The sequence below is a fragment of the Bos taurus genome, chromosome 23 (genome assembly GCF_002263795.3).
Source record: "Bos taurus isolate L1 Dominette 01449 registration number 42190680 breed Hereford chromosome 23, ARS-UCD2.0, whole genome shotgun sequence".
In the NCBI taxonomy this organism is placed as follows: domain Eukaryota; kingdom Metazoa; phylum Chordata; class Mammalia; order Artiodactyla; family Bovidae; genus Bos; species Bos taurus.
Window position 1 is genome coordinate 34,662,397 of NC_037350.1, and position 17,906 is coordinate 34,680,302.

At 39.5% G+C, this 17,906-nt stretch overlaps 1 protein-coding gene and 1 non-coding gene across 2 annotated transcripts; one reads left to right on the forward strand and one right to left on the reverse strand.

Annotated features, from left to right (window-relative positions):
• Positions 1 to 3,052: 3,052 nt before the first annotated feature.
• Positions 3,053 to 12,577, reverse strand: PRP8 (prolactin-related protein VIII). The gene is made up of 5 exons (NM_001038200.1): positions 12,477 to 12,577; positions 8,236 to 8,417; positions 5,945 to 6,049; positions 4,011 to 4,190; positions 3,053 to 3,377 (listed from the first exon to the last, which is right to left on the reverse strand). The coding sequence occupies exons 1-5, from the start codon at positions 12,529 to 12,531 to the stop codon at positions 3,189 to 3,191; spliced, it is 711 nt and encodes a 236-aa protein (NP_001033289.1). The 5' UTR covers positions 12,532 to 12,577; the 3' UTR covers positions 3,053 to 3,188.
• LOC112443939 (U6 spliceosomal RNA) lies at positions 10,688 to 10,798 on the forward strand. The gene has a single exon (XR_003032340.1). It is a non-coding gene; the product is annotated as a U6 spliceosomal RNA (small nuclear RNA).
• Positions 12,578 to 17,906: the final 5,329 nt, after the last annotated feature.

The following is a 17,906-nucleotide window of genomic DNA, read 5'->3' on the forward strand; positions in this document are numbered from 1 at the left end:
GCAATTTGTGTGTTTATATCACCCTTTCCATCTCCACAAGTGTGGGCCTGCTTCTGGAAAATAGAGACTTTTTTAAACCTCAGTTAAGTCTCACTGTATCCATGACATGTGACTTACTAATCTATAAGGTCAGTGAACTTCAAAGGTTCTTCATTTGTTTCCATTCGGGAACCACTGCTACTATTCTTGATATAGTAGGGCCATTTCTTCAAATGTAATCTTATATGGAAATCTGTAAAAGAGGGAAAAATTGATGCTTTCTGGATGGCAAGGGAATGATTGTTAAATCCTGTCCAAATATCCCCTCTTTGGCTATTCCTGACTGACTCTATAGAATATCTATGGCTCTGTTCAATATTGTCTGAAATCTACATTATTCACTTTATATGTCACAGTCAGCAAGTAGAGCACTCTCAGTGTTACCACCTCTGTGCTTGATGTAAAGTCCTAAATTTATGCTTGAAATAAATTTTATAACAGACAAATACATGAAGATGTGCGTGGTCTCTTGGTGAGTATATGTTTCCTCAAATTGCATTGTCCCCTTTATTGCCGATTTTTCCCTCTAATAAATACCATGCTCTCTGCTGGAAAGGTCTAGACATTGAAGGAAAGAAAGTTAAGCAAGTAACAAAATAGAATTAGGTGTTTTGGGCAGTAAATGACTTAGAAAGTGCTTACAGGGTTTTTTCATGGTCTTTTACCTTTGAAAGAAGAAAGTGAAAGTACAAGAAAGCTGACACTTCACATGCATGAAGGAGCCAAAGGAGGGATTGATAGTTTGCTTTGGGAGAGGGTATTCTGTCATAATTCTAAAGGTTTGGGTCATCCGAGGTAGAGGCAGGGGCAGGAATCAGGCAAGAATAACCCTGCCTATGAGGGAAGAGGTTGGTTTTGCTGGACAGTGTTCCTGTATGTGGGTGAAAGGTGTCTTTGCCTAAAAGAAGATAATTTGGCTGGATTCTGCCCCGAAGAGTTGCCAAGCTTTGTTCTCTCTAGAACTATGACCTTTAGTAACAACAAACGGATACTTCTAATATAAAGGACAATTTCAGAAAAAATAGGAGAGAAGAGAAAATGGAAATAAAAGAGAATATGAGATATTTGCTCTTAGGATATTAAAGAAGCATATATATTTGGGTCCTTAAAAATAAAGTGTTCTCACAGCACTTCATCCTTCAGTACCCAAGTCCTTGACTCACTTTCCCTTTGCTGCTTTTCCTTCCTTCTGTCTTTCTCTTCCTTCTCTCTTATTCATCCCCCTTTCCCTTCTACTTTTTGATTTCCCATTTTCTGTATCAGGAATTACTGCTAAAGCCCTAAAGATGCTGTAAAACCAGACCAGGTACATCACTGAATTATTAGGAGAGACAGTCAGAGATCGGCCCTCATCCCAGGTTGTTTGGAGGCTGTTGAACAAGCTAAGCAACCCTAATCCAGTCACACTGCTCCAGTCTCAGTAGAGACTCAGTTTATTTGGAGGATTTTATATTTCTGGAACTACTAGGTGAAATAATTAATGACTAGGATGGTTACTCTAAAAGGAAGAGAGAACGGTATTTCACTTATCAGATAAATGTGTTTTTAAATCCAGCTTTCTGATCTACTCTGTGTCTATGTGACCATTTGGACAATCGTCCAGAGGCCGCAGGCGTTGGACAGATGCACACCAGTATTTCTGCCATTCAATTGTTCAGAGTGTTTATGATACATGGGTTTCCTGTGGGTCAGCTAGTAGGCAGCTCACTGTGGGCTGCTTAATTTTCTCCAGATGATGCTTGCAGATTCAGGGAAACAGAGAGGCTGTGGTGACTACTGCAGGTGGGGAGCTGTGGTTCCAGAACCTTTCCCCTTATGAAAAAGGAAACTATGAATTTGGGGATCCCCAACTTCTGAATGTCCTGGAAGATCACAAGGATTCCCCACAAGGGAAACACTTGTCAGTCAGGGGGAATTTCAGATCAGTCTGTCTGGATCAAGAAAAGGCTTCAACAGCACCATGTAAGTCAGTGATATCAGAACTTTCCCATCTCGTTACCATTTCCCCTGATCCAACCTGGCCCAAGGAATGAAGATCCAGAGAGGGAGAGAGAAGGGACCTTGCAGAAATGGACATATCTGCATTTCGTGGTAGGTTCCCTGGGCCTCAGCAGGGGAGAGGGGAACACTGAATAGGCTGAATATGAGATGGAGCTGACACTTGACTGACCTGGACTTGTGAAACCCAGAGTGAATATGGAATGGCTGCATGGTGATGCAGGAAATGAGGATGCAGTGGAGTGTGGGTGATGACAGCCACTGCAAGAGGATGAGCCAGTTCACCTTTGTATCTGCTATGGTCTCAGCCTTTGTATCCCCCAGAAATTTCATATGATGAAATCCTGATTCTCATGGTTATGACATCCATAGGTGGGGCCTTTGTGAGATGATGGAGTTGTAAGGATGAAGCCTCTTCAATGAGATGAATGCTTTTATATATAAGAGACCCACAGAGCTCCCAAGCCCTCCCCCGTGTGAGGATATAGTAAGAAGTATGTGACCAGACAGGACCCTGCATGACCACGCTGTGGAAACCCATTTCCATTGTTTTTAAGCCTGAGATATATATATATATATATATATATATTTTTTTTTTTATAGCAACCCAGAAGGACTAAGACAGCATCCTAACAATCTTTAGACAGTTCAGTAAACCTCATGCTATTTATACAAAGGTGCAAAGCATTTATCTTGTCTGGTGTAACACTGTGATAGTTGGCTGAAAGTCGTGGCTGGCTTTCATAAAGAATCCTGAGAATTCAGCCTTCTTGGTAGCATGACTAGAACCACGAACAGTTGTCTAATTCTTTGATTCTAATAACTTGACTCAGAAAATTGGCTGTGATTCTCACATAATCTCTTAATGGTCTTCGTTGTAATGCCAGCTTCTGCTATTTGTGACTAATTTTAATAGGAGCTTCGTTCTTTCAATTGTAGGTGTGGATTTTCTTTTGATTTTCTATTAAATGAAGATAAGAAATGTTAACAAATTGCCCTCTTAGATTTTGACATCTCTACAGAGTCTGTGTTTATTTTTTTAGAGGAGACCCATTTCACAGAGCATGCATTAAAAAACTATAAATTTCTAAGAAGCTTGCTATGGGATAGAACATTACCACCACCTCAGAGCTGGATGGGATGCTTTGGATTTAGCACGTGTTGTTGATTCGGCACAACATGATCTTGGTGTACATGTCAACTTTATGTGAATCCCTCTGCAGGCACTTGAACAGGTTATAAAATGCAGAATGACGAATATCTTCATCGCTGGACACCAGGGATGGAAGTTCTGACCAGACTATTTCACCCTCGGTCAGCCGCCTTACTGGAAAAATAATCTGAATACCCAAAAGATAGTGACTTCTTATGTGTTTTATTAGTATTTGCTCATTTTTTTTTTTGCTTCTAATTATCAAAATAAGATTTGGGGAAGATATACGAATATAAAACTCTCTAGATATGGATTTTGGAGCCAGCCTATGAGAAAACTATTAGGAATCTAAAAAGTAGAAACATAACTCAAGTTTAGTTTTAACTTTCTCTTTTCTTCCTTCCCACTCTCATCCTTTGATTTGATGAGAACAGAGAAAGAAGACAAGTGGAATTTCAATAGCAGATGTCCTGGGTTACTTTGAAGAAAATGCTGATCTTGGAAATTCTGTACTTTAGTTCTCTTACTCTTGAAAATATTTCAACCACCAGTGCCCAGGAAGAGGCAAGCTTTCGGTGGAATTGTGTGCAATGCAGGGAAGGCTGCACATGTCAAAAATTGCAGTGAAATTCTGATTCCTTTACAGTAGAATCTATCACTATGAATGACTAGGCTCCTGCTTTATATAGTAGCAGTCTAGAATATAGAAGTCATAAATTTTTTTCTTACAAAATGAGATATTTCAAAACACCTTACACATTACAGAAGTCACCTCTTTCATTCATGAACAAAGCAAGAAAGCCCTCTGCAGGACACTCACCTGGCTGAATTGCCTCTCTATGAATTCTTGAAGTTCTTGTACTTTTTTCAAATTTTGTCTGGCACTTGATAGGATAGTATCTGAGACTTCTTTCATATTCTGCAGCTCTGTGACTAGATGATTTAGAGGTCTTTTCCAGGAGTACAGTAACATGATTATCCACTTACTCAGGTCTTCATTCTAAGCAACCAGAAGAAACAGTCTCATTAAAATAATCATAATTCAGTGGTTTTGGTAACATGTGATCTTTGCTCAGAGCAGCTGACCTAAAAAAACTTTTGGTTATTCCTATGTGCGTGCAGAGATATTTGAAGGTAGTAAAAGTTTCAAAATGATAAAATGTAAGCTATTAGTTCACACTTTGCTGAATTATTAAAAATCTAGGTTATGCTAGGAACTAATTCTTCTGATGAGTTCTAATTTATAACATGAAGAATTTTCTTTTTCCTCTGAAATTCTACCACCACTCAGTGAGTTATTTTATCTTTGTATATTTGCCTGAGAGAATCTAAGTTTTTACGACAAGTCAGTATGTGCTGCAGTGCCTGACCCAGGAAAGAGGGATTCCACCTGTGCCCACATCATTGTCACCCAGTGATTCATTCGTATTAATGAATCAGATGAGTCACTTGTATTAATTTTTGATTGGTAATTGCTTTATGATATTATAACAAAGAGATAAGGAAGAAGACATGACATTCCTAAACAGGCTTCTCTCCTCAGCTGATCCCACATCAGCCCCCTGCTGATATCAGAAGAGTCTGTTTTGTTGACATGTGTCTGGGCAGAAAATGGCACAGTCTTGTTTTTAGTAACAGCATCAGTGGGATTCACAATGGAGGGTTTTGCCCCCTACTTCACTACTATTACCAGAATTCAGCATGAAAATCCCGGGGTCTGAAACTCTCTAGTTAATATGCTTGATTTCTTTACAGCCATGAACTGTTTTACTGGTAAAGAACAGAGAACTGAATAGGATTAAATATAGTAATGCACATAAAGTGCTGAGTAAAATGTATGGCCGTGTAGTAACTCTCAATAAACTTTAAACAATAAGCTTATTGAAAAACCCCTCCTCTTCTTACTCTTTGACCTTTTCCTTTACTTGATCACCCTCATTATTAATGAGCTTAACAGGGGAAAATAATGCTGGTATCTTTAAGAAAGTTGTAGAGAGAGAAGATAGTATTTTAAGAGGGATGCATGTGAAAATATTTTGAATAATGTTAGGATGAAGGATAATGCAGGAAATCAGAAAGGAGAGATTATAACTGTGAAAATTTGGAGCTGCCATAAATGACTGAGGCTTGACATGTAAACTGTGCTGTCCTCAGAACAGAGGCAATTGTTGCGGCCATGAGAAGTAAAGCAATGTTTATAGGCCATTGTGGGGAGACTTACAAATTAAGAATAAAAGGTGACAGAGGAGTCATTGAGAATGACGAGTGAAGGAGGTGTCAGAGAGGTAGAAGCAGAATCAGGAGAGCCTTGAAAGGCAGATGCGGGGGCTCAGGTGGTGCAGTATAGGACTCCCACGTAGGAGTCACTAGTAACAGGGAGTACTCAAAACTGGGGTGTGTTCTTATATATTCATGAATTTTGCAATCTTATATTTTACACATGGAAGTTCCCATTCATTTCCTGTTTTCATACAGAATAATAGCTGCAATCCTGTGTCTAATGCATTGGTTGAGCTAAAGTTGTCTGCATGGACATTTTATAAATCTGTTATTTATTTTGCTACTACAGATCTTTAGTCATCCCTTGATTTCGCTCATGCTTAATCAAATGCATAATATAATTTCTTTTCAATTTCTTACCATTCCTCCACCTTTTTCTGCATGTACAGTTACCATAACCTCTAATAATCTGAAGTCTGGTAACATACTTCCTGTCTCATTTGACCCAGTGAAAAACCCAGGTGAAAGACTCACGTTTATCTTTAGGGCTTGTTCTCTTTCTTCGGGAGTAGGGAGGGGATCGGTATGGCAGCTCTTGTCATTGATATCGTACTGTTTGCCCTGGGCATATTTTTCATCCTGAAAGTGATCAGGCAATTAGTTACGGTTTTGGGGCATTCAGTAGATGAACCCATTACAGGAACATTAACATGTTTGACATTCATGTAATTTTTATAACGTGGAGCATCACAAAATTTGAAAGTCATTCTTTTCCTATTTTTCTATACATTGTCTCTATAAAAATGATTTTACATCTAACTTTTCTAAATTCAACCTTTTCCCCTTGTCTATTTTATTATTCTCTTTTCTTTTTCTTTTTTATTATTTGACCCAAATATAGCACTTTTGTACCAATACTTGGTGCTTCCCAGGTGATGGTAGTGGTAAAGAACATTCCTGCCAATGCAGGAGATATAACAAGACTCAGGTTTGATGCCTAGGTGAGGAGCATCCCTTGCAAGAGGGCACAGCAGCCTACTCCAGTATTCTTGCCTGGCAAATCCTATGGCCAGAGGAGCCTGTTAGGCTACAGTCAGTAGGGTTGCAAAGAGTTGGACACAACTGAAGTGACTTAGAATGCATGCATGCACCTATATTTAACCATTTAATCTCTTGTTTACTGTGGGGTAGAGCCAATATATTCCCTTACAAAGAGTTATACACTTATGACTTTGACTTATCTCTGAATCTGCACACCAAAAAGCTTAGTGTTCTTCCCAGGTGCAGAATACAATGTTGTTTACGGCGACAAAATGGTACTGCAGAAAATCATGGCATAAAGCTATAGGGAATACTAAGCATGGACTGAGAATAATAAGAGTAGAAAACTCTAGCTAACACATTGATAGAGAAAAACTAATCTTTAGTGAACGTTATGAACATTTAAAGAGATTACTTGGAAGAGTTGGAAAAAAAATGGACAGTCAAAAATGGAGGATGAAGCAAAACTAGTGAGTAAAAAGAACTACGTGAATTTAATAGAAATCTTCAGCACCGCTTTTTATTAGCTGTCTGCTCTACTATGTGCTCCTTTATTGACCTAAAAGAATTAACACACAACTTTGAAATACCTTCATCAAAAAGAGAATAATTGTTTCCAATTGTAAACATTCCTTCTATTGTAGTTCTACAACTGTTCACTGAAAAACTTAAAACAATAATTTGTAGCATTAAAAAAAACTACCATTATTTGTTTTTGTGACCGGATTTCAGCTTTGTTTAACATGTTCCGTCCACCCAGTTCACTGCAGAGCAGTTCTCATTTGTTGGCTATTTACTCTGAGCCTGGAGAAGAAAGCCCAGAGACACACTGAAGGACCAGAAAATCAACATGCTTCTTTTTCCCCCAGTCCCACCTAAAAGTGCTTTGTGTCAGGTAGTATTGTGGACTGAATGTGTGTTCTTCAAATTCATGTGTTAGAGCCCTAACTGCCAAAGTGCTGTGTTTTGAAAAGGGTTCCAACATTTTGGGACCCCATGCACTCTAGCCCACCATACTCCTCTGTCCATGGGAGTTCTCAGGCAAGAATACTTGAGTGGCTTGCCATTCCCTTCTCCAGGGAATCTTCTAGACCCAGGGATAGAACCCAGGTCTCTCACATTGAGGGCAGATTCTTTACCATCTGAGCCACCAGCGAAGCCCATTAACATTAACCAGCTCTTAGGGTGGAACACTGATCCAATAGGTTTAGTGTCTTTATGAGGCGAAACAGCAGAGAATTTTCTCTTTTCTCTCTACATCTCTGTGTCTTTCTCTTCCCCAACCCCATTATGTGTGAGCATGCATGGAGAATCCAGCCTGGGAGGAAAGAGTTCTTACCAGAACCTCACCTTGCTGGCACTCTTATCTGGTACTTCTAGCCCCCAGAACTGTGAGGAAAGAAATTTCTGTTGTTTATTCCACTGAATCTATTGTATTTTTTTATGGCATTCTTGGCTGACAAATACAAAATCATTTATTTTGGAAATTTACAAAAGAAAATGAATGAAAGGAAATTGAAAAAGTTATTGCACTTCTTAGGAATCTTTGAGATTTCACAAAACTGATCCTTTCTTTGATTTCCACATCTTATGAGCTGATGGCTACTTTGACCTAGAGACTGTGTTATATGAAGTTTGGTTGATGCAGCCTTCTCGTTGAAAGGACAGTATAGCTCAGTCACTTATGCGAAGGTTCCATCTGGGAGCCTAGCGGGCTACAGTCCATGGGGTTGCAAAACTCATACACGACTTAGCAACTAAACCACCACCACCATAGTACTTACAAAATCAGTGAACATTATGCTGGAATGGATGGCAATGTCGCGGGACAACATGGTAGCATTGAGAAACAGGTTTCTAAGGGATTCCAAGGGGATGTCAAACACGTCAGAACAGCAGAACGGGCATGTTCTGCCTTGGCACAGGAGCAGATTTGACATGACCAGCAGCAGCAGCAGGCAGGACCCTGATTAAATAAAAACATGAGCCGTTCTGAGATGATCTAGTCATCTGAGGTTATCAAATACATCCTGTGGTGGGAAGCCTCCTCTTTCCCTGTTCCTCTGAGCAGGAGTGGTGCTGTAGTAGCCGGGATGAGGAAGAAGGAGCACCTTCAGTGTAAATTTACATGGATGATGATATTTGCACAGATAGATAGGTGGAGAAGTAGGTTACTCCCTGTAATTTTGTATTGCTGCCAGAAGGACTTCTGTGCTCTGCAAACATTTGGAACTTAATTCTGAGCCAGAGTGTTTAGGCCATTCTTTTAAGACAGTTTAATGTTGGGACTCTGCAACTCTGAGCAGTGAGGCCATCTAGAAGTTCATAATTTTTAGACTCTACATTGACTAATGCCTGCATTTTAGACACTGAAATGACAAGAAAAGTCCAGTTGATCTGTGTGGTTTACCATCATGCTGGGGTAAGAGTAAACACATGACTGACTGATCGCTGCTATTGCCTAAAAAGAGAATACCAAGAGAAAAAGGATACTGTACTTTGGATCTGCTCGCTCACCTTAGTAACCCCATGCATGTCTATGATACTTTTCTAAAAGCTTTAAAACATCTTAAAATTTGTGTTTCATGGGAACCCTGTGAGATAGCCTTAGTCTTCACTAAGATCATCAAGTTATGTTAATGAAGATGTGATGACTTGGAGAGGGCAAGTAATTTTCCCCAGGTCCCATTATTAGCAGATGCAGGTGACTGGGCACCAGTACACTCATCTGTTCACTTCCTGATGTCACATCACACATGCCTGTGGCCCTCGGTCTGCATGTGTGTAACCAGGAACACATCAGGATCTCTGATGACTGTGCTTAAAGAGAAAAATATTTTGTCTTTGACTGCAAAACAGCAGTGACCCTGGAACATTGGTTTTATCCACTGGTTCTTCTGTCTATAAAACACTCACTGTTACAGTCTTTGACAATTATCAGTGTGGGGGCCTGGTTCTGCTGGCTAGCCTTTCTTCTAGGCACCTTGACAGCTCTTCTACTTTTATGCATCCTTAATCTTCTCATTATGTTTGTTTCTTCAAGAAAACAGCAAATAAATTTCCAAATTTAATACAAGAATATTACCTGGTCAGCACCCAAGATAATGTCATTGGCTCTGCGAATAAGGCCTGCCCTTTCCTGACTTTGACTTTTTAGGGACAAAATTTATCTGTCTGGTCAGGAGTACATCCTGACAACCCATAGGGCTTAGTTTTTGAACCACCTCCAAACATCTCCTCTTTGATAGGAGAATTAGACCTTCATGCTTCCACGATGTATTGTAATATTTGAGAAATTATTCCTGGCCCTACCTTTGGCCAACAGAAGCATAAAATCATAGGCTCTTGCAAGCATGATTTTAATATTACTTTTCCTGTGCATCCTTTGTAAGCAGAATTTAAGACTGAAGAGAGTAAGAATTGAATTTGGGCAAGAGAACTGATAAAGTAGAGATTTTATCCTCCTGAATGAGGTGGGAACATGATTCTTTTTCCAATTTACCAGAAGAGTGGTAATTTAATTAAGGATAAGTTATCAGCATTTACTAGGTTTTCTCTGCTCTTTGTTAGTTTAAAGGGGGAAGGTATATAAGAATAAAATGGTCATTTAAAAATAGGTGGTGAAAATAAAAGAAGTGGTTCTCAAAAGGAAGACATATAAGTTGGAGAAATTCTGGACTATATCTCTCATCAACTAAAGAGACTTATTGTGACAGGCAAGGAGAATAATAGCTTGTATAACATAGACATTATTGTGTGCATATACTTCTGTGTAAGTATACATGTGTTATGACTAAATATATGCTTAATTCCTTCATGAAACTTTGGACCTTATAAAATTCTATTTTATAAGAGGCAGTAAATATAGCTGCTGCTGCTAAGTCGCTTCAGTTGTGTCCGATTCTGTGTGACCCCATAGATGGCAGCTCACTAAGCTCCCCCGTACCTGGGATTCTCCAGGCAAGAATACTGGAGTGGGTTGCCATTTCCTTCCCCAATGCATGAAAGTGAAAAGTGAAAGTGAAGTCGTTCAGTCGTGTCCAACTCTTCACGGCCCCATGGACTGCAGCCTACCAGGCTCCTCCATCTGTGGGATTTTCCAGGCAAGAGTACTGGAGTGGGGTGCCATTGCCTTCTCCGAGTAAATATAGCAGAATATTCTAATTCTTAATGTAATGGATCATTTATTGGTAGATGACTAACTATATGATTTTTTTTTCTGTTAGAATGTTATTCGTGTGATTGCTTTGGTAGCACATATATTAAATAATTGGAATAATACTGAGAAGATCAGCATGGCCCCTGCCCAAGGATGATGCACAAATTTGTGAAGCCTTCCATATTTTTCCATAACAACTTCGAGGGTTGGGATTGGAAGGAAGGTGGCAAGGGGGTTAAAGAAAGAGGGGCTATAGGTATACCTACGGCAGATTCATGTTGATGTTTGGCGGAAAGCAGTACAGTATTGTAAAGCAATTACCCTTCAATTAAACATCAAGAAATTCAATTATTAAAACTGTTATTGGGGGATCATGTAACAGGTTCACATATCCATTGTATGACTAAAGAGGATCTGATTGGAAACTGATGGTGTCAATTATCATTGGTTAGTGATTCATTAACTTTATAGTTGAATGAGAAAAGTAAACTAACCAACACTATTGTCTTGATTCACTGTCATAGCAGGCTATAATCCTTGTCTGCGTTTGCTTTTAGGTGGTTTAGTGCCCAAACTGTGAAACTGAGGCTGTTCTCAGAAGCACACAGTCATGAGTCCTGACCAGGGTTTCGGTTCCAGATGCTGGAGGCTTCTCTTCGCTGGTCACTTAGGCTGAAATTTTCTCTCCTGAGCATTCTCTGGGTCTATCATGTATACAAGTCTTTATATTTTGGTTTTCTAATTTGATTCTCTTATTCTTTTGACTAGACTACCAAGTCCCTTTACAATTTATTTTTCAGACTCTTTTGTGCTTTGATTTTTCAGAAGCTCATTAGTGTATTTGCTTCCATGTCTACCTCTCTGAGTAGTTTTCAGCGTCTACATAAACTCTACCCTATTCTCTTATGTCAGGATGTTGTGGTTTAGCATCAGCATAATTTTATGAACTTCATTTTCCTTCTGGTGCAGTTTCTGGTATACAGCTTAAGCTGGTTGGCTCACATCTGGCTTGTTCGTGTTGTCTCCAAAAATTAGAGAACTCTGCTTTCTTTCTAGGCAATACTGCCCCTTGTTTTGATACCATTGCTAATTTTATATGATTTCATTTCCTGCTTCATAAGCTTTGCCTTTCTCAGTCTACTGTAACTTGAATACTATGTGCCTCTATGTCGGATTTTAAAGGTTACATATTTTAATGTATAAAAAATTAATAAGGTCTGAGGATCTAACTTTGAGCTTCATGATCTAATCGTGAGATTGAAAAAGCTCTGGGAGTTGGTTATGGACAGGGGAGCCTGTGTTGCCTCAGTCAGTGGGTCACAAAGAGTTGGACACCACCGAATGACTGACTGAACTGAAGAGAGTGGAACTTACCTGTGTTCTTCTCAAAAAGCAAAAGATAAACATGTGTGATGATGGCAATGTTACTTAATAGAAAGGGAAACTCATTTCTAACACATGTACAAATGGGGGTGGACAAGATGATGGAGGGGTAGGTGGAAGTGGGGTATACTTCTCTCCACTGATGCTTCAAGAACGTCTAAAGATGCAACAGTTCTCTCAGAAGAACAGGTGAATCCTGGCAGGACTCTCTGACTACTAAGAAGGAATATCCGGATCCACACAGAACTCAGTAGGACAAGGAAAAAAGGGACAAGGCAGGGGAGGGAGAAGGAGCAGAACTAGTCAGACCAGCCTGCAACTGGGGGAGAGGGAGCTGAAGCACAGGGAAAAGATCCCTACGTCCATGGCCATCCACTGGGAAGGGGGAGGCATTTGAAGCAGTTGGGGAGAGAACTCACTAATCTGTGACAGTCTGAACGGAGTGAGAACCACATAGACAAGCCATGCTGCAGCCTTTCATACCTTGGACAGGGTTGTAAGTCCACTGGTGTCCACAGAAGCTGGGAGCTGGAGCCATGGGGATTGTGGAATGATCCCAGGGTGAGGACTCCTGTTGACTGTGGGGAGTCAGCCTGATGGGATGGGATGGAGGAAATCTGCTGCATGGAATGCTTCTTAAGGAAAGCCATGAGGCGTAAAGGTAGGCTTCTACTGCCTGTGGAGTAGAGCTGTCTCTTTCTCCATGCTGGTACCTGTAGGTTGAGCAATAGAGAAAGACTTCAGTGAGGGTGGTCCTTGAGTGCCTGATGCACTAAGCAATGGAGAATTTTGAATGTCTATATACCTGACCCTACCCTATTCCCTAGCTAAATTTTGAGTTTTAGCATCGTAATGTTTTTATGAACTTACATTTCTTCTGGTAGAGCTTCTGGTTTACAAATTAAACTAACTCCTCACATCTGGTTTGTTCTTGCTGTTTCAAGAAACTTTGAGAATCTTCTTTCCCCTCAAGGCAATACTGCCTTTTAGTTTGCTACCATTGCTGACTTCCCATACTTTCACTTCTTGCCTAATATGTCTTTCTCTATTCACTATAACTTTAGTAGTATGTGTCCCTGTGTTGGTATTAATATTTATAATAAATTATTAACCTGATGCAGTTGAGAATCAAAGGACTACAGTTACAACAGTAGTAATAAATTACCCCCGAATTATAATCCATTAATGCCCCCTTTAAAAACTGATTTTCTATCTATATATTATTGAGATCTCTTAACTCATTTTCCTTACTAGGTGGCTCAATTTTGAAATGAAATATAGAAAACAATGGAGTGGTAAACTCTGGAAATTACCTTCCTTTTGATATGCCTCATTAGTAAGTATGCAATTAGATGTTTTTTTTTTTTCCCCCCAATGGGGCTGTTCTTAGTACATATTATAGCTCACTGTGGGGTGATTGCTATTCATTGAAGAATGTACACATTGAACTGTAATTGTCAAACACGTGAGTGCAGATGAAGAAAGTAATGCCAGGAAAGAACAAACTTTTGTTTTTCTAGAAGGAAAACCTTTCAATATCTCTCATCTACAGTCTAATCTTCAGATTTATTGAAACTCTTACTTTTCTTACACTCCATTAAAAATTTGGATTATTTGGGGTTTTTTTGCCCATGAGTTGTATGTCTCATGTATTCTTGGATATTAAGCCCTTATCAAATATATGTTTTGGAAATATCTTCTGTCAATCTGTAAAGTGCCATTTGATTTTGTTGATGTTCCTTTGTTTGGAGTTTGATGTCGTCCCACTTGTATGTTTTTGCAGTAGTTGCCTTTGATTTTGGTGTGAAACCCAAAAACTTGTTGCAAAGACCAATGGCAAGAAGATTACCTCAATGTATTCTTCTAGGGGTTTAACTGCTTGAAGTCTTATGTTCACCTTTTATTCCCTTTTTAGTAGATTTTTGTGTATGGTAAAAGACAGGGGCACAGTTTCATTTTTTCATAGGACTATCCAGTTTTCCTAGTGCCATTTTTGAAAAGCTTGTCTTTCCCCACTGGAAAAAAACTCTTTTTTCATAACCTAACTAACAATATATGGGTGTGCATTTCTTTCCAGCTTTGCTGTTCTGCTCTGTTGAACTATGTGTCTATTTATGTGCCAGACGCAAGTCATTCTGTTTTGATTACTATAGCTTTCTAATACAATTTGAAATCAGCAATCTAGTCTCAAACTTTGTTCTTTTTTCTCAAGATCACTTCTATCTTTGGTGTTTTGTGATTTAATACAACAGAATAGACCAAAAAAGATGGGAAAAGTACACAGAAGAACTATACAAAAAAAAATCTTAATGACCCAGATAATCACAATGGTGTGGTTTCTCACTTAGAGCCAGACATTCTAGAATCTGAATTCAAGTGAGTCTTAAGAAGCACTGCTGCCCATAAAGCTATTGGAGGTGATAGAATTCCAGCAAAGCTATTTAAAATCCTAAAACATGATGCTATTAAAGTGCTCCACTCAATGTCAGAAAATTTGGAAAAGCCAGAAGGGGTCAGAAGACAGGAATAGGTCAATCCTTGTCCCATTTCCCAAGAAGGGCAGTATTAAAGAATGTTCAAGCCATTGCAGGTGCACTCATCTCCAGTGCTAGTAAGGTTATGCCCAAAATCCTCCAGGCTAGGCTTCAGCATTATGTGAACCTAGAACTTCCAGATGTTCAAGCTGGGTTTAGAAAAGGCAGAGGAACCAGAGATCAAATTGGCAACATATGCTGGAACATAGAGAAATTAAGGGAATTCCAGAAAAACATTTGCTTCATTGACTTTACCAAACTGTGTGGATCACAACAAAGTGGAAAATTGTTAAGGAGATGGGCATACCAAACCAACCTTACCCCTCTTCTGAGAAACCTGTATGCAGTTCAAAAAGCAACAGTTATAAGCAGACAAGGAACAATAAACTGGTTCAAAATTGGTGAAGGAGTCCATCAAGGCAGAATATTGTCACCCTGCTGATTTAACATATATGCAGAGCATGTCATGCAAAATGTTGGACTGGATGAGTCCTAAAGCCTAGAATAAAGATTCCTGGTAGAAATACCAAAAATCTCAGACATGTGAATGATACCACTCTAATGGCAAAAAGCAAGAGGAACTAAATAGCCTCTTGATGAGGGTGAAAGAGGAGAGTGAAAAAGCTGGCTTAAAACTCAATATCAAAAAAGCTAAGATCATGGCATCTGGCCCCATCACTTACATGGCAAATAGAAGGGGAAAAGGTGGAAGCGGTGACAGATTTCCACTTCCTGGGCTCTAAAATCACTGTGGATGGTGACTGCAGCCACGAAATTAGAAGATGATTTCTTCTTGGCAGGAAAGCTGTGATAAACCTAGACAGTGTGTTAAAAGCAAAAACATCACTTTGCCGACAGAGATCTGTATAGTCAAGGCTAGGCTCTTTCCAGTAGTCATGTACACATGTAAGAGCTGGGAAGACAATAAAGAAGACAGAGTGCTGAAGAACTGATGTTTTCAAACCATGCTGGTGTAGAAGACTCTTGAGAGTCCCTGGGCACCAAGGAGTTCAAAACCAGTCAACCTTATAGGAAATCAACCCCATATACTCTTTGGAAGGACTGATGCTGAAGCTGAAGCTCCAATACATTGGCCACCTAATGTGAATAGCTGACTTATTGGAAAAGACCCTGAAGCTGGGAAAGATTGAAGGCAGAAGAAAAAGAGGGTGACAGAGGATGAGATGGTTGGATGCCATCACCTATTCAATGGGCAAATTCTAAGAGATGGTAAGGGACAGGGAAGTCTGGTGTGTTGCAGGTTGTGGAGTCACAAAGAGACAGACAGAACCTGGCAACTGAACAACAACAGTGGTTTTATACAAGTTGTAGAATTTTTTTCTTTCTGTTTTGTTGGAATTTTGAAAGAGACTGCAGAGAATATGTAGATAGCTGTGGGTAGTATGGATGTATTAATAATATTAATTCTTCCAGTCAATAAATATGAAATATGTTTCCCTTGTGTCTTTTAAATATTTCTTTCATGAGTGTCTTGAATGTTTTCATACATAAATCTTTCAACACCCAGCTTAAATTTATTTCTAAGTATTTTTTTTGGATGCAATTGTAAATGGGATTATTTGTATTTCTATAATTTGTTTTGGTGTATGGATAGGTAACTGAGTGTTATGTATTAAAATGCAGCATACAAAATGCATGCTATGTTTTACAGAATAGACAATTTCCCCCCCAAATAAGACATACAGAATGCCCGGGAAGTATATGACAAGATGCTCAACATCACTATCAGGGAAGTGAAATCAAAAGTACAACATACACCATTCGTTCCTGTTGAAATGGCTTTTACCAAGAATTAAGAAATAAGTGTGATTGAGGATGTGTAGGAAATGGAGGTCTAATGGATTATTTGTAGGAATCTATATTGGTGCAACTCCCATGGAATACCTTCAGGAAGTTTCTCAAGAAATTTCACAAAGAACTGTTATGCGCCCATTAATCCCACTTCTGGATATATACTCATTTCTGAATATATATTCAAAGGAAATGAAATAATCATCTCAAAGAGAAATCTGTACTGCCATGTTCATTGCATCAATATTCACAGTAGCCTAGAAACCTATTATAGGAACAATCTAAGTATCTGTCAGGAGGTGAAGAGATTAAAACAATGTGATGTAATATATATATATATATATATGTGTGTGTGTGTGTGTGTGTGTGTGTGTGTGTATGTGCGTGTGAATTTTATTTATCCATTAAAAAAGAAAGACATTCTTCCATTTGTGGCAGCATGGATGAATTTGGAAGGCTATATGCTAAGTTAAATAAGTTAGAGAAGACAGATACTGTATGATCTCAATTGTAAGGAATCTAAAAAGAAAAACACAACAAAACTGGAACTCAGAAACAGAGTAGGAAAGTGATTGCCAAAGCTTGGATGGTGGGGGAAATAGGGATGGGTTTGTAAAAGGTTATACATTAGGGGTGGCGACGAGAGGAGTTACCCGGAGCCGTGGCTGCGCAGGCGCAGGAGGGCCTACAGCTATCCCACATTGAAGGTCAGGAATGGCGGTGGTGAGGAGATACCCCTCGTCCAAGGTAAGGAGCAATGGCTGCGCTTTGCTGGAGCAGCCGTGAAGAGATACCCCATGCCCAAGGTAAGAGAAACCCAAGTAAGACGATAGGTATTGCAAGAGGGCATCAGAGGGCAAACACACTGAAACCATACTCACAGAAAACTAGTCAATCTAATCACACTAGGACCACAGCCTTGTCTAACTCAATGAAACTAAGCCATGCCCGTGGGGCAACCCAAGACGGGTGGGTCATGATGGAGAGATTTGACAGAATGTGGTCCACTGGAGAAGGGAATGGCAAACCACTTCAGTATTCTTGCCTTGAGAACCCCACAAACACTATGAAAAGGCAAAATGATAGGATACTGAAAGAGAAACTCCCCAGGTCAGTAGGTGCCCAATATGCTACTGGAGATCAGTGGAGAAATAACTCCAGAAATAATGAAGGGATGGAGCCAAAGAAAAACAATATCCAGCTGTGGATGTGACTGGTGATAGAAGCAAGGTCCGATGCTGTAAAGAGCAATATTGCATAGGAACCTGGAATGTCAGGTCCATGAATCAAGGCAAATTGGAAGTGGTCAAACAAGAGATGGCAAGAGTGAATGTCAACATTCTAGCAATCAGCAAACTAAAATGGACTGGAATGGGTGAATTTAACTCAGACAACCATTATATCTACTACTGTGGGCAGGAATCCCTCAGAAGAAATGGAGTACCCATCATGGTCAACAAAAGAGTCTGAAATGCAGTACTTGGATGCAATCTCAAAAACAACAGAATGATCTCTGTTAGTTTCCAAGGCAAACCATTCAAAATCACAGTAATCCAAGTCTATGCCC